Source organism: Nomascus leucogenys, chromosome X (assembly GCF_006542625.1).
Source record: "Nomascus leucogenys isolate Asia chromosome X, Asia_NLE_v1, whole genome shotgun sequence".
NCBI classification, from domain to species: Eukaryota; Metazoa; Chordata; class Mammalia; order Primates; family Hylobatidae; genus Nomascus; species Nomascus leucogenys.
Genome location: NC_044406.1, coordinates 92,669,007 through 92,684,643, shown reverse-complemented (window position 1 = coordinate 92,684,643; position 15,637 = coordinate 92,669,007). Strand labels below are relative to the sequence as shown.

Sequence of the window (15,637 nt, the reverse complement as noted above, 5' to 3'; positions counted from 1 at the left end):
TGATTATTAGTGGCCTTTCTGGATCACATAGGGCAAAATTTATTCACTTAAAAAATTACCCATACTTGTCAGCTCAGGAGTGGACATTTGCTTTTGATGCTGGAGAGAACAGGAGATTTGATGCTCTTTAAAAATGGTAACTTTTCCCTTTTGTTTTATCCCCTGACATTGGGATTAACACACAGATCTTGAAATTGATATGTTAATTTCCCAGCTCTGGTTTTACATGCCATGGGTTGTCTTAAAGTATCTCCAACACTTCCAAAGTGCAAATTAATCTAAATCCATCTTTTAAGTATGGTATGTATCATTTAACAACTTTTGGGCAATCTGGAAGGGATGTGTGTACGGTAGCATAGAGGTAATTACAAAACTGAAATAGAATAATCTGAAAGCACATTGCATTAGGACAATTTAAAATCTGCATTAGAACAATTTAAACATGTTCACAAAGAGCTGGAAGACTTTTTATTTATGCAATCAGAGGACACTCTGTTTTTTACTAAATGTTTTATATTTATGCATTGCCTCATCACTCAAGGAATGCTATTAAAAGTTAGACATCTAACCTGTACCCCTCAATCTGAGATTAGGTTTTACAAATAGCTTTTTATCACCACTCTCCCAGACATGTTCTAACTGACACAAGAATGTGAAAATAAAATATTCTCTGATTGGTTGTTTTTCCATTTCAATTTTAATTTCTAGATTTTGTGTTCTATGTATTCACAAAGCAAGGAGAATCTATCTTTAAAATATTAATTAAAAAACTAAACTCTTTAACCACTCCCTCAAGTGAATATGAGAATGTGGAAGTCAAAACAAATGAAAAATAAAAAATAATAGAAAAATAAATAATAGAAAAAAATAGAAAAAATAGAAAAAAATAATAAAAAAATAAAAAAATAGAAAAAAATAGAAAAAATAGAAAAAATAATAGAAAAAAATAGAAAAATTAATGTGTTAAGATGGAAACTTACATGGATGTCAACCAGCAACTTCTGATCAATAGTAGAATAAGGTGGTGATGACTGAGACCTCCTTCCAGTCACAGGACTCTCTTCCTCAGAAGAAGATTCTATGGAATGCCAAAAACACATTAGTAACAATGGTGATTACAGCTATTGCCTTCATTTGTGTAGTGTATCAGTTAAATCTCTTGTTTTTTTTTTCTGTTTTTTTTTTGTGTCATTTTTATGATTCCATTCAGGAAGTAGCACCTGAAAATTCTCATGGGGCCAGGATCTTAAATTCTCTTTTCAGGGGTATTAGCAGGGGTTCAAGTTTTCTTCCATCTGTAGACCTACATGTCTGCTCTGTTTTCAATATTAAGTGTATACTTACCAAATATCTCTATGTAAGAAGATACATAGTCCGACTGATAGCCAGGTAGATACATTTAAAAAAATGAGTATCAAGAGTAGGAAGGGCTGGGAGTACCACTGGCCTCACATACTGACCAGTAGAAAAAAAAGCCCGACAGTGTATTTATTAGAAGATGACAGACTAGCCAAAACCCTGAAGAGGAGAGTTCATTCTTCAATCTTAACCCCCACATATTTCCACCCAATGACATATCCAGATGTAGTTCAATACAGTTGAGGAGTGAACTACTAAAAAGAGGTAACACCCCTTTCTATAAAGCTGGGAACCTTTTTATAGCAGCAATGTTCAACAAAACTTTCTGCAGTGATAGAAAATTTCTGTATCTGAACTGTCCATTAACAGTGGTCATTAGTCACACATGACTACTGAGCATTTGAAATGTGGCCAGTGTGCCTGAGAAACTGACTTTTAAATTTTATTTAATTTTCATTTTACTTTTTATTTTAATAGCTACATGTGGCTAGTTGCTACCACATTGAACAGCTCAATTCTATAGTGTAAATATTTCCATTTAAAATACAAATGTGTCTGGTTTGGAGATTAGGTTTTAATATTGAGTTGTGGTATGGTAAATAACCCCTGTGATTAAAATCCAGTGAGAATATTTAACAGGCTCAAAATTCAGGTCTGGATGAGTGTACTTAGAACAAGCTTCACTAAGAGAAAACTCAGGTCCCTGTTTAATGTTTTTGTGTGCTTACATTTTGAAGATAAATACTATTGTCCCTCTTATTTTCAGTCTTGGTATACATAGTCAAAGTATAGATACTGCAACTCCAAAAGACATATATTTGCAAATACTGCTGTCCTTTGAGAACATTACACTGAACACATGCTAAAATTTGTGTCCCCATCTTCTGGCACTGTTGTACTTGTGCTTTTTTTTTTTTTTTTTTTTTTAGGAAACCATTTTCTTTTAAGTCTTTTGGTATGTTAGTAGACCAAATAAGTTCAAGTGAGTGCACTAAGATTTTTGAGACAAATTTGTAGTAAGGTGCTCTGAGATTTCCTCCATAATGAAGCATGTAATTTCATGAGAATATCAAATGGTCTATGTAGCATAAACAATAAAATAAAAGAAATTTGGAGCTGAAAAGACATTTAGCTATTATCTGCACAGATGTCTTCTCCGTTCTATCAATGCTATGACTGCTTTGGGATCTAATCCAGAATTTCCTTATTTCAAAAATGCCACATGAATAAACCTTAAATTTTTAGCTGTTTGCCCCGTATTAGCAAAATTAGCCATAGTCAAGCCAGAAAGAAAAGACTTTGGGGAAAAATTTTTAAAAATTTGCTCTTCACTCAGGCTTATCTAATTTTCACAACATAGTATTTGTGTATGAGGAGACAGTGCTATTTAAAAGAATTCTACCATTATCTGAGTCACTTAAGAAGAATAATGTGTTTTTAAGTTTTGATCTTCAAATATTCACTTTTCAAAAGGTGAAGTACATCTGTATCATTTTTATTATTAACATTTTAATAAAATCAGTATGCTAGATTTTTACATATCAGCGACTCAATCAGCCATTTTTCCCTTGCTTAACTTACCTGGATTGCTTAAAACTAGATAATGCCAGATTGCATGATCCATGGCACAACTTTTGGCTTTGTTTATCCTAATATTTCACAAATCTATAATTCATTTAAACACTCTCAAAAGCACATCTTAAAATAAAATACTTTTTTGAAATTCACATTACAACTTTTGAAGTTATTTTCTATGATTTGATAAATTGTTCATGTATTTTGAGTGAAACCATCACTCTGTAACATTTAGGGATATTTATGAGATATTGTCCTGTCTTGGAGAGGTGAAGTAACCAACTGATAAATGAAACACACACTCACAACTCCTCCATACAATATTCTAATTGCTACCTATAAATTTTAGCCTGCTGGAGAGGTCTCTCTCAAGTTCCTTTACCATATTTTTCTTACATGGTATAGAAACTTAATAAAGCTGACTCCCCCCGCCTCCTTAGACACATTCCTAACTACTACCCAACAAAAAGAAGAAAATTCAGAAAAAATTATTTTCCATTTCTCAAAGGCCACCACTGACCACCCAATTGCCAAATACAATGGCCTTCAGGTCCTAATCCTACTTGGGCTCCCTGACACTTTTGATTCATTCCTTCTTGAAATTCTTCTTTCTTGACTTCTGAAATATAAATTGTTAAACAGTAGCTCTGTGTTTTGCCTGCTAAAATTTTTGCTTTGAATCACCTGATGCTGCCAGCCAATTTTGACGATTTTGCGAACTCCTTTGTCTGATGTCAATGGGCTTCTGAGCTTGTTCCAAAAGAGACCGCTGAGGAACGCTAATGAAAAGACAGAAAAGCATGTGCCATGTCCTAACATTCATGAAGGGAATGTACAACTCAACATAAAGTCCAACACAAAGTTTTGTTTAAATATATGGGTATATATCAAACTGAAAAAGAAGTATAGCTTAAGTAATAATTTCCAATTTCCATTTTCCCCCAAACTTGCTATTTTGTCTAGAATAGAGTAACGATTTCCAAAATAAGAAAAATATGTTTCCATAGAGTGTATGTTTCCTTTATATATATATTAATTTCTAAAAATTTCTATAAGCTTTTAAAGCTATTATTCAGACAATATTTTACCTGAGTAACGCAGCAATAAACATAACCTTATAGTGTATGTGAGTATTTTAACATAATAAACAAGTTACTGTTATGTCATATATTCTATTGTTATTATCCAGATTTTAAAGGCTTGAAATTCATGTTTTTAACGTCCCATTCCTGATTTAGATGGCTACACTGAAAGACAAATAGAGCACTTTCATTCTTACTATTCAAATTTAAAGAATATTTGGAGAGTTGCTTTGGACTAATGCTGCTAAATTTTACGTTATTTTGGTATTTCTATATGGGAAGGACTTTGGTTATTGATTTAGGCCTGGAATAGACAAACTTTTTTCCATGGCCCCAAATTTCAGGAAAGACTTGAGTTTCATTTAAGTTAACTTTATAAATTTAGCTATATTTAAAGGCAACGTATTTGTTATTCATAAATTCAAAATCCTTTTGTAAAGTGAACAATTACTCTGAGTTTAACACCAAGTATGGATTTTATATATTAGATTTTATTAAAGTCATGTTCCATGATACCAAAACCAACTACTCAAAACTAAACTGGTTTCTTTCCTTTGAGGTCAGATCGACCATGACAATCCATTCATTGAGAGCAGAGAAAAAGAAAGTTCGCAGTCTTGCTTTACAATTTTTCAAGATTTCTGCACTCCAGTTAAATCTGAAGACATAATTGTGTGGAGTTTTTAAAGTAATGAAGCAGGAAAATACATACTACATAACATTAACTGTATGCCATCTGACCATACTGTCGAATATCTTGAATATAGTGAGTGTTCAATAAATATTTACTAAGTGAATCAATATAGGCTAAGTTCTCTCTATTGTGAGTTGGGGCTGGAGGGGGTGTGATTTTCTTAAAAAATCTACCTTAAAATTTAGTTTTCAAATATAACAGAATGCACACAATATCTAACACATGGAATGTGATCTTTGAAAATTATTGAAGATCACCAATATTACAAAGATTAAAAAATACAGTGACTGGTATCAATATTATATATGATAATTTATTTATATAATATTGAGTTTTAGATTTGATTTTGACTATAGGACATTTTTAGGCTCACCCATTCTGTGGCATTAGCTTCTGAAGTTAAAGATAATTGGTGTGTGTGTTTTATCATGCAGCACATGTATGAAAATTCACTTGAAATTTCATGTCTTTTTATCATCGACTACTAATTGAATACTGTCAAAGTATTTGCTGTTATTGTTTCTTTTTAAAATTCTGAACCTTGCCATCTATTTAGCAAACTAAATATCACAGAGACTGCAGTATGACCAAATATGAAAGATATAGGTAATGGATCATTGCAGTTAAGGTTTTAAATGTGGGCCAATAAAGTCAATGGTGATGATGTTGTCACAGATATTTTAGTCGACTTCACAAAATGTATTATCAATGAAATAATTTTTAATTTTCCATTTTATAATTATGAATAATTTTAATATAGAAATCAAAGACACATACCTTGAAGAGAACTTGACATGATGTGCATGATCCTGGTTGTTAGGTACAGAAGGAGATCTCTCTTGAACCTTAAAGACACAATGCAATACTTCAGTAGAATTCTTGATCATAAATTGTACTGAGCTATTAATCTGTGGGAAAATGCCTGTCTTCATATATATTTTCCTAAAATCTAAATTATAAAATATTATTTTAATAAACAGATTCTATCTTATAATGACTTACAACATTCGACTTGCTTAACCATAATTTCTGATGGTATATTTGATCTTTAGTATACGAACAGATTCTGGAGCTCATATAATCAAAATCTTAATTTATTGTTGAGCAATCTGTAGCCTAAAGAGGGAAAATGACTTTTCTAAGAATTTTATGTCAAGTCAAAGGAACATCTAAAATCAGAATGCAGGTCTCCCAACTTCTAATTTAATGTTCTTTCCATGTTATCACATTGCTTTTTATATCAAGTTTAAACTTCTCACTCAGAATTTAAGTTCTAATTCTTACACACTCATCCTTCTAAGCTAACCCTAGATTTTCAAAAGTTGTCACACACACATACATACATTTTATTAAAATCTCTCTAGTCAAAACTGTCCCATCTTTAAGAAAGTAAGAAAGTATGTTTTTCTGCTTTACAATTTGACTGTACTATCATAATTAGTGTTCCAAGTACTCTTTCAACTCTAAATAGATTAATTTGCATTTTACTAATCATACAATCATTGAATATGCCAAATACTCAAGAAAGGGTGCATATAATAAGCCAGCTTCCATCAATGGGGGAATTTTACTTTCTGCCAGCATCGGTAGACAGGGCCAGGGAATGTTGCCTTGCCTCACTAAGTCTTGTATCACCAGGTTTCTACTCAAAGAAGTTTTAGCTGCCCAAAACATAGGTCATTCTGGCATGCAATAAGGCAGTCATACTAGATTCTTTAAAAAGGAAATTTAAGAGTGTTACTTTTTAAATCTAGCATATGCATGCTGATAAACTCATTCTATACTTTCTAGAAACTAGAGTAGCCTTAGTACATTATTTTTTCTTTATGAAGTGACTTATCAAGGCTCTCTCTACACTCCGAGAGACAGGTAGGTGAGGGTAAGCATCTGCCTATTTTTTTCCACTTTCATTTCATATAATTGGTATCATATGACCCAGTTGGGGACTTTTGGCTTATGAAGCTGATCTTAGGAAGTTTATTGACACTACTGGAGGCCAAAATTACTCAAAATAGGTAATGGCCAAAAATAAAAAATATAATTCCTAATATAAATTGGCTGTATTCAATTTCAAAACTGGGGAGAGGAAAATGATTAGTAAGAATAGCATATACTAAGATAATGATGTATTTCAAACCAGACACAGCTCATTACATTTCCTGCTTAAAGTGTCAGGTTTAAGGTAATAATTATTACCTGTGAGTTTGAGTAAAGTCATTTAATAAGGCAAAGAAAAAGACATATTTCCTCTTCTAATTATATAATACAGTCTGGCTTATGTTCCTTTTGACAGTGGTTAGTATTTATAAAACAATACTCTTTGTTATTAACTTCAGAGGACTATTAGTATTAGGGGAATTGTACTTTAAAATGAGAGTTGTCCATAAAAGACTTCATAGTAGACTCCTGTGTAATATCTTGTGCTGATTAGGAGCAACAATGAGGCTCCTGACCCACCATCAATAAGGCAAGAGTTTGAGTTCTTCACACACTAACCTAATCTACTTGATTGTTCAAAACAATCTACAAAAAGATTGTTTTAGATGGCTGGCTATTAGGAATACTGGCTATGATGATGATGCTACCTTTTCTAGACAAGAAAACCTACAACTCCGGCCTTACCAATATATGTTCTAAATAAGATACTATTAATATAGTCATGAAAACAGAAGTCAAAGTGGACACTGGGACTAACTTAATTATTCTTATAATTATAAACAAACAAACAAAACAAAACACAGATTAAATGTCCCAGACCCTGTCACAAACTGCATTCCAGACAAGAGCTAATCAAGGAAAAATATTTGTGTGTTTGTGTTACAAAACGAAACTGCCAGAATTTTTCGTGTACAATATTTTTGCTTAAAGAAAGACTGACAAACTATGATTATTCAAACTCTGGGTATTTGGTAGATATTTTATTTTTAATGAATAAAGTAAACCTGTCAATTTAAGGGGAAAAAACTGATGCTACAATTTAGCAATGATAAAATTTGAGCTTGCAAAGGAAAATTAGAATTTTCAAACATATCTCCCACCAAGCACTTCACAACTTAACAATACTCAGTAACTTTTATGATGAACTTGATGGTAACATTAACAAATGCTGTTTTTTGACGTTGTATAATGAAACATGTAAATGTCTGGGAAGATCTACATACAAAGTGAACCAATATTTTCCAACTGACCAATGCATGAAGTTAAAAATCATGCATAAGCAAAACATCTATTCATAGCATAAGATAAATCAATGAGTTTTATTATTAACTGAATATACAACATTTCATTGATATGGTTTTAGATTCCACTTCTCTAGTTTTGGTATATTATTCAATAATTTACTCAATTATCTAAACAATCTATGAAAATTGACTCTTTCCAACTACCTATATGTGAGAAGCCAGCTTTTATTCGTATACTTCAACCAAAACAACACATGGCAACAGATTGAATGCAGAAACAGATGTGAGAATCCAGCTGTTTTTCATTATGCAAGATAGATTTAAGAGACTTACAAAAAAGTAAAACAATGTCAATCTCTCTAAAATTTTGTTTGGGGAAAATACAGTTTTTTCATTAAAAATGTGTTTCTTATGCTAACATGTAATAGTTTCATTACTTTTAAATGAATTAATATTTTAAATGTTTTTCAGTTTTAACTTTTAATAAATTAAATATCAAATGACACAACCCATGTAATAAGAGAAAGCTTTTTGAGGTCCTCAGTGTTTAAGAGCATAAAGGGACACTGAGACCAAAAAGTTTAAGAACCACTGTTCTGGGTTCTTACTAATGTCACAACAACTCATACTGAAAAATTTACCTCAACTTTTTTAGGATTTGAAATGTATGACTTCAGTGGCTCTATCTGGACTTCAGCCTGAATCGAATGAAATACTTCATCATTGTCTGATGATTCATCTTCTTTGTCCTTTGAAACAAAAAGGAAAGTAATTGTTTTAATTGTTGTTAAACTGCAAGTGATAGGAACAACTTCATCATCTTAATGCTGAGTTGTTTATATGTATAATACATAATTTAAAATAATACACAATTTAAAAGAATAATATCCAAATATTAAAAATGAATTAAACCAGTAGTTTCTAATAGTGTTTGGTTCTGGATCCCTTTCAGAATCTGAGAAATGATATAGACTGTCCACACAAAATTGCATATAGACACAACTATTACATATATTTTCTGGTGGATTGCTGACCTCCTGAATTCATCTACAGGGTCCAGGTTAAGAATCTCTGGCCTAAAACTTGATTGACTCATAACACCAAACTAACTGTCACATTTAGCAAGCTATTATAACCTCAAAGTTTGGTCTTCCTGAGCAATGGAAGATCTGTAATACAGTGGCACAAATATTTCTCCCTAATTGAGATATAGGACTTTAGGAAACTGTTTCCCCCTTTAATCCAATCAATATTATCTCTTCAACTGAAAGATTAATAAAAATGCATTTTTTGTTTCCTGCTGGTGACTTAAAGCACCCACCTATGTCTCTCAACTCTAATAAAATTTCAGGTATCACGAAGATCTGTGACTTTGACTATATTATCAATAATTTTCTTTTCCTTTATATTTTCTTCAGTGACCACATATAAAGATATAAATGCTTGTACAAGAGCCTAGAGTCATGAGATTGGTAACTATTATTTATTGACTTTTAAAAATTTTAGAATGGCTTTCCACATATATGTTTAAAACAATAAATAACAATAAGTGTGTGCCATGCTGGTATCACCGAATCTTTCAGAGATCAATAAAAGTCTTATTCATAAATGCAAAACCCATTAGATCTAATTGATTACTAGGGTTCATCAAGAATAATCATTAGCATTTTAGATGAGCTAGTTTTTGCCAAATGTCACCATTCTAGACTTAAACCTCCCTTTTCTCCATCTAGTTTCTTGCTCTTTATAGTTCCCTTTTTCTCTGAGAGCTAGACATCCATTTTCCCCTTTGGGCCTTGCTTCTCTTGCTGCTCTTACCTTTTCTCATGTTAAACATGTCAACAAATTAGCATTTGTTTAATTGGCTCAACATGCACAAACTCAAAGAATTCCTCAACTAGATACTCAGATAAAATTCATTTGTAATTACTACAACAATTATTATTGGGTAAATAGATGTGGATAAAAGGGTTTAAGTTAGGATCATCACAATGATTCTTTTTACACAAATGGATGTGGGGAGTATTAGAAAACAACTGCTCCCCTAAACTTATCTAACCTTATTAATTTGTTATCAAGCCCATAATTCTTCATTATCAGTTTAGAATCCACCAGATTAAATTCAATAACTCCAGTAAAATTATATTCACTTTTTATTAAAGGATTTTTGAAACAATTACGTTTTAGTGACTGTTCCTAGATAAAATGGAGTTTAACACACTGTATTCCACATTTCAAAAGGGTACAGATGAAACCACCCTTATTAACTTATAAAATTAATCACAGAAGAGAGGGGAAGAAACAAAAATATACCAAGCTTGCAGCACGTTTAGCATTCATCTTTAGGTCAGCTTGCTCTCTGACCTCCTTCCTCAATAGATGTTTGTTGCCTATTTTCCTAGAATCACGTAGACCTCGTTGCAACATCATCATTCCCCTTAACTGCTCTGTAGATAACAACTCGAACATTATGAAATATTGTTTTTCCTTTGAGATATTTTTTTAGGTCTTGCATACCAGTGAAACTATTGTCAATCAACTGGTCTGAAGGATCCCACTGACGCCAACTGGTCTGAAGGACCCCACAAGAGGCTGACTCACCAAAAAATGCAGTTTCCACATCCTGATGATTTCAAGGACCATCAACCTTACCCTGACCAATCAACAACTCCAATTATCCAGCACCTCACCCTCTACAATCCCCTTAAAAACCCCATCCCAGAACTCCTCCAGGAGATGGATTTGAGGGTCTCCTCCCCACCTCCTCACCCCATGCCCTGCCGATCATTAAACTCTTCTGCTGCATCCCTGCTGCATGTGTAATTGGTCTGTTACTATGCAGTGGGCATACGAACCTGTTGGTCTTATAACACAGAGAATAATTTGTAAATTGTTTCATGTTCTGTGAGGCCACACAATTGATTAATTATGTAAAATGGGCAGCACATTAGTGAAACAAGTCATAAATATGGTAACCATATACAAAATATTTTGGAAACTGCTTTGCCTTCTCATTTTAACCTTGATTTAAACATCCTGTAGTACAAAAATGAGTGTAATTCACTCAAATAGTATAGTTCAGCATTCTATTGGAAGAAAGAATAAACTAACTTAAAGGTTAGAGTAACAAAAGCAAATTTTGTTTTGTGCTTATTTTTGATGAGTTATCTTTGAAATTTTAAGTTATGAAAGTAATTTTTAAAGATCCAAAATAGTAATTTTTAATGCGCATTTGTTGACACTTTATTGGTTAAAGAATAGACAGAAAGCTAATAATTAAAGCTATATTTCAGTAGAGATACTGAAAAATATTTTTCTCATATTTAGTCACAATTATCTAGAAATTTCAGGAAAATTTATTTGAAGTACAAATTATTTAGTATATCTTCTGTGGAACACAAGGAATATTTATTTCATTTGGTTTTACTGAGAAAAAACATCGGCATGAGCTATCACATTTTCTCTTCATTTCTGACTCAGTAAAAATATCAAAAATTCTTACTTTATCAACTTGTCTCAATTCTTCCTCATGCTGATTAAAGATATCTTCCCATCTGTGTTGGCGCCTTCGCCTGCGGGCTTCTAAATCCGAGAGTTCAAGCTCTTCAGGTCTCCATGATGACTTTGCCCTGAACCTCTTTGGTGATAGTCTTTTTGCCAGTGCTTGCCTCAGAGTAGAAACTTTTGATTTTTTCTCCCGTGCCTGTTCTGGTTGTGAGTAAAACCTATTTGATGACAGATTTTCCATCAGGGTTTGCAACGGACCAAGTGGCTTTGAGTTAATTGAGTTTGGTGCCCGAAGCAAGTCTCTTGATAATCCCTCTATCAGTGCTTGAACTGAGCCAATTGCCTGTGGGGGTTCTAGTGTCCAAGCCTGTGCCTGAGGTGATCCTTCAGTTTGCCCCTCTACTGGAATGAGCACCTGAGTATCCAAATGTAGTGGCAACAGCACATGGTGATCCTGTGATAGCAGAGGCAGGAATACCTGGGCATTTACTCGTAATGACTCAGGTTCCTCTGCCTCAGTCTCTGCCTGTGCAGGCTCGGCAGCCTGTTCCCGTACCTCTGGCTGTTCAGGTGCCTGGTTCTGCTCCAGCTCTTGTTCAGGCACCTGGTTGTGCCTCTGCTGTTGTTCAGGGGCCTGGCCCTGCCTTTGTTGTTCGGGTACCTGATCTTGACCCTGAAATTCCTCTGGTACCTGGTCCAGATCTTGTGGTTCTGATGTCTGGGTCTGGGCCTGCTGCTTTTTGGATACCTGGGCCTGTACCTGCAGAAGCCTAGGTGCCCTAACCTGTGCCTGTAGTGGCATGAGCACCCTGGCTGCCCTCCGTAGTCGTGGAGGTGCCTTAATCTGCATTTGTAGAGGTTTAGAGGCCTTAGCCTTCACCTGAGCCTGTAGTGGCATGAACACCCGAGCTGCCCCTTGTAGTCGTTGAGGTGCCTGAGCCTGCCCCTTTAGAGGCCTAGGTACACTGTCCAGAGCCTGCAGTGGCATGAATACCCTGGCTGCTCCCTGTAGCTGCTGAAGTGCCTGGACCTGTGGCTCTTCTCGATCAGGTAGCCACCTTGGCTGAGAGGGTTCTCCATGCAGGACTCTAAGTGGTCTGCATCTGCTGCTGGTTGGCAATCTCAGAAGCTCATGAGTGCAAGAGGGTCCTCTAAAATAAACACACAAATGATTGGCAAACAATTAGAATTTTTAGTGGAATGGAGCCATTCAGGGGCATTGTTTTCACTTTAAAAGATGGACATTTTCTGCAGTGAAGATACCTTCAGTAAACCTTTCTGAAATCATTCCCTTAATGTCTGAAATATTCTGCAGGTAACATTTGTATTACTAACGTATTCAATTATTAATGAAATCTGATATCTACTTGATCATTCACTTGCCAGATATTAAGGAGTCTTTGGGTAGTAATAAAGAATTCTCACATTTTCGCTCAATATCTCTTAAAAACAGAGATTTGTTATTTGTTTTATCAGAAAGAATTAAGTCTTTCTGAACCAAAGGCAACAGTATGGAATCAATGGCCTTATGTGAATTGCTATCATCAAAGTATATATGCAATTTGTGGAACGCACCTGAATCTTCTCATGGTGTACTGTTCCTTAATAGCTTCTTCTCTTTCAAAGATCAAAGGTATTCCTTTTTTTATGAAAGAGAAAAACATAATGCATAAACAGTCAGCAGATAAGCATGTTATCCACTTAATCACGTTGTCCCCTCTGCTTCTTAGGATGTGGAGTGAATTACAAGGGCAAGAAGGTAGCCCTTCAAATGTACTTGGTTTGTGATGTAGACCATATTCTAGTTTCTAGGCCCACTTTTGCAGCACAATATAGCTATTGCATGCAGATTAATTTCTCTGAACAGAGAAAAGAAAATTTAGCAATCTGATTTCTGCAGTTCTAAAGAGAAAGAAGAGAGAATGGGACAAAGGGAGAATGAGACAAGAGAAACTCTAAATAGTGGTGCGCATGGCTTACATCTGTGGGCTCTAGATGTAAGGACTTTATGGCTTGAGGTTGATATTTGGTCTTTTCAATGAGAAGGCAAATTCTTAATTCTGTGTTTTACGCTAAACACATTGAAAACATTCAGCTTCTTTCCTATCAGCTGTACTGTGACTACTGAAATATAGAAGATTACAAGCAAGAGTTTTCTTTTGAATTTCCTATATTAAAATGTTCAGGGCAACTATATTTATATCTTTAGTGTAACTTTCATATAAATGGAACTTTTCCTACAGGTAACATTTTGGAAATTTTGCAGTTCTGGAAATTAGCAAATTACCAAGTAGATGTGTGGTTTTCCTGAACCCATTTGAAACTGGCTGGCCTCTGTAATGTTGGCTGAATAACTTCATTACCATAGGTAAATAAATTAATTCTTGCTGCTCCTTGCTTCAAAACATGATACATGTACAGATACAACAAGCCCCACTACAATCAATCCCACAGCTGATCTGAGGATGCCTGCTTTTTCAAGTTTTCCCTTTTACATTCCATTGTTACTCTCAACTCTGCCTATGGTCCACAAAATCAAATGTGGAATATGTAACATAATATATAAAGTTAGGACTTCCCAGGGGCTTCTTCTGGACTTGGTGAAAATCCATCCTGGCACTTTTATTTTTATTTTTTTGAGGCAGCGTCTTATTCTGTCACCCGGGCTGGAATGCAGTGGCACGATCTTGGCTCACTGCAAATCCTGCCATTTTTAATAGAAGTTCACTTTTATTAATAGACAGAAGTTTATGTTTATTTGTATAAATTAGTTCCTTTAATTATATTTTACATTTGGAGTTTAGTACATAAAACAAGCTTTGTATGGTGCACAAATACTACTTCAAAATTAGCAGTCAATAAATGGTTAATTACAAATCCATTTATCTCTTGTAGAGTCAAAATACCAGCTGAAAAAAACCAAGATATAAATTTTGTTACCTTTTATTTATTTTATTTAGTTAGTTACTTAAAATTGGCATATCACAAAACTTTATTGGATGCTTTCAAGGTCTTCATAAATATGAACATTTGCCAGGTGTAACTGGCAAGAATTAGTAACTATACACACACACACACACACACACACACGCACGCGAGAGGTAATTAATTAAGAGCACATGGCATATTATTGGCAAAACTAAATATCAAAGGCCTCAGAAGTTTTATTTTCAACCTAAGTCTTAAACAAGTATTTTTTCCTGGAAACAATACATGAATAAACTCTGAATATTCGTTTCAGTAAAATAAAACTTAACAGATTCTACCTTTTTTCTGTCTTTTTTTAATGATTCCAGTAAGATGCCTTGTTAATGACTCAACAACATGTCGTTCATTTTTTATATCCCGAACAAATGGGTGATGAAGCATGTTTGCAGAAGTAGGACGAAACAGGAAATTTTTTATCGTACACTTTTCCATGAAATTGTGGAACTTACGGGACCTAAAAAATGAGTCAAAGAGAGGGAAAAAAAGTGTTCTCAGGCCTGTCAGACCTCTTCCCACCACCACCCACATGCCTCTCTGAAAATCATATTTGGAGAGAGTTGCCTTTAGGTATTATTGTCTTCTCAATTGCCAAATATCCTGCAGTTTGGCAACATACATTATAAAGTGAGGCCATTTAGACCTCAGAAAAAGAAGCAAGAGTCAACAGCATATTCCGTCTAAATTACAGTAGAAATTTCAATGAGTTAACTGTATGTACCTGGTAAAAACTCAAGTGCAGATATGATGATTAAATGGTTAATGTGATATATGTAGTCTGCAAGACTAGATTGATCGGCCCACAGCAGTCATATTCTGTATTTTTCATTTGACTATATGCAGTTTTAACTACAGAGGAATGAATATAATGATCCAAAAATAGGGTGTTAAAAGCAACAGGACTAACTAATCTTGTAAAATGACCCATGAAAACCGATGTGGCCATAAAAACTGAATCCATGGAAAGGGTTAAATTGAATTCCAATGCAGAATGTTAGCAATCAAATCACAGTCACCACTTCTACCAGGGAAAGCAATAAAAACTAATAATAAGCAAGAGTTTGAGGTACAAGATCAATAAGTTTCAGAGAGGATTCCCAAGTTTAGCTGGCATGTAAGTGCCCTGGGAGAACAAGTCTTCTGCTCTAGGTCTGTGTGTGTTTGGTTTAATGTACTAATCAACAAGGCTGCATATAACTGACTGCCTATACAAGCAACACAAGAAACTTCACAAATAGTTGCCATCAGTTCAT

General features: G+C 34.2%; 1 protein-coding gene across 1 annotated transcript in view; it reads right to left on the bottom strand.

Moving 5' to 3' along the window:
* Nucleotides 1-15,637, bottom strand: part of NRK (Nik related kinase) — a 134,455-nt gene that overhangs the window by 35,413 nt on the left and 83,405 nt on the right. Inside the window, exons 11-17 of the mRNA XM_003262142.4 lie at nt 14,666-14,841; nt 12,975-13,038; nt 11,395-12,550; nt 8,534-8,641; nt 5,488-5,555; nt 3,619-3,713; nt 981-1,078 (exon numbers count right to left, since the gene is read on the bottom strand). Coding sequence (XP_003262190.3) covers nt 981-1,078; nt 3,619-3,713; nt 5,488-5,555; nt 8,534-8,641; nt 11,395-12,550; nt 12,975-13,038; nt 14,666-14,841 — 1,765 coding nt within the window. The remainder of the gene's footprint in view (nt 1-980; nt 1,079-3,618; nt 3,714-5,487; nt 5,556-8,533; nt 8,642-11,394; nt 12,551-12,974; nt 13,039-14,665; nt 14,842-15,637) is intronic.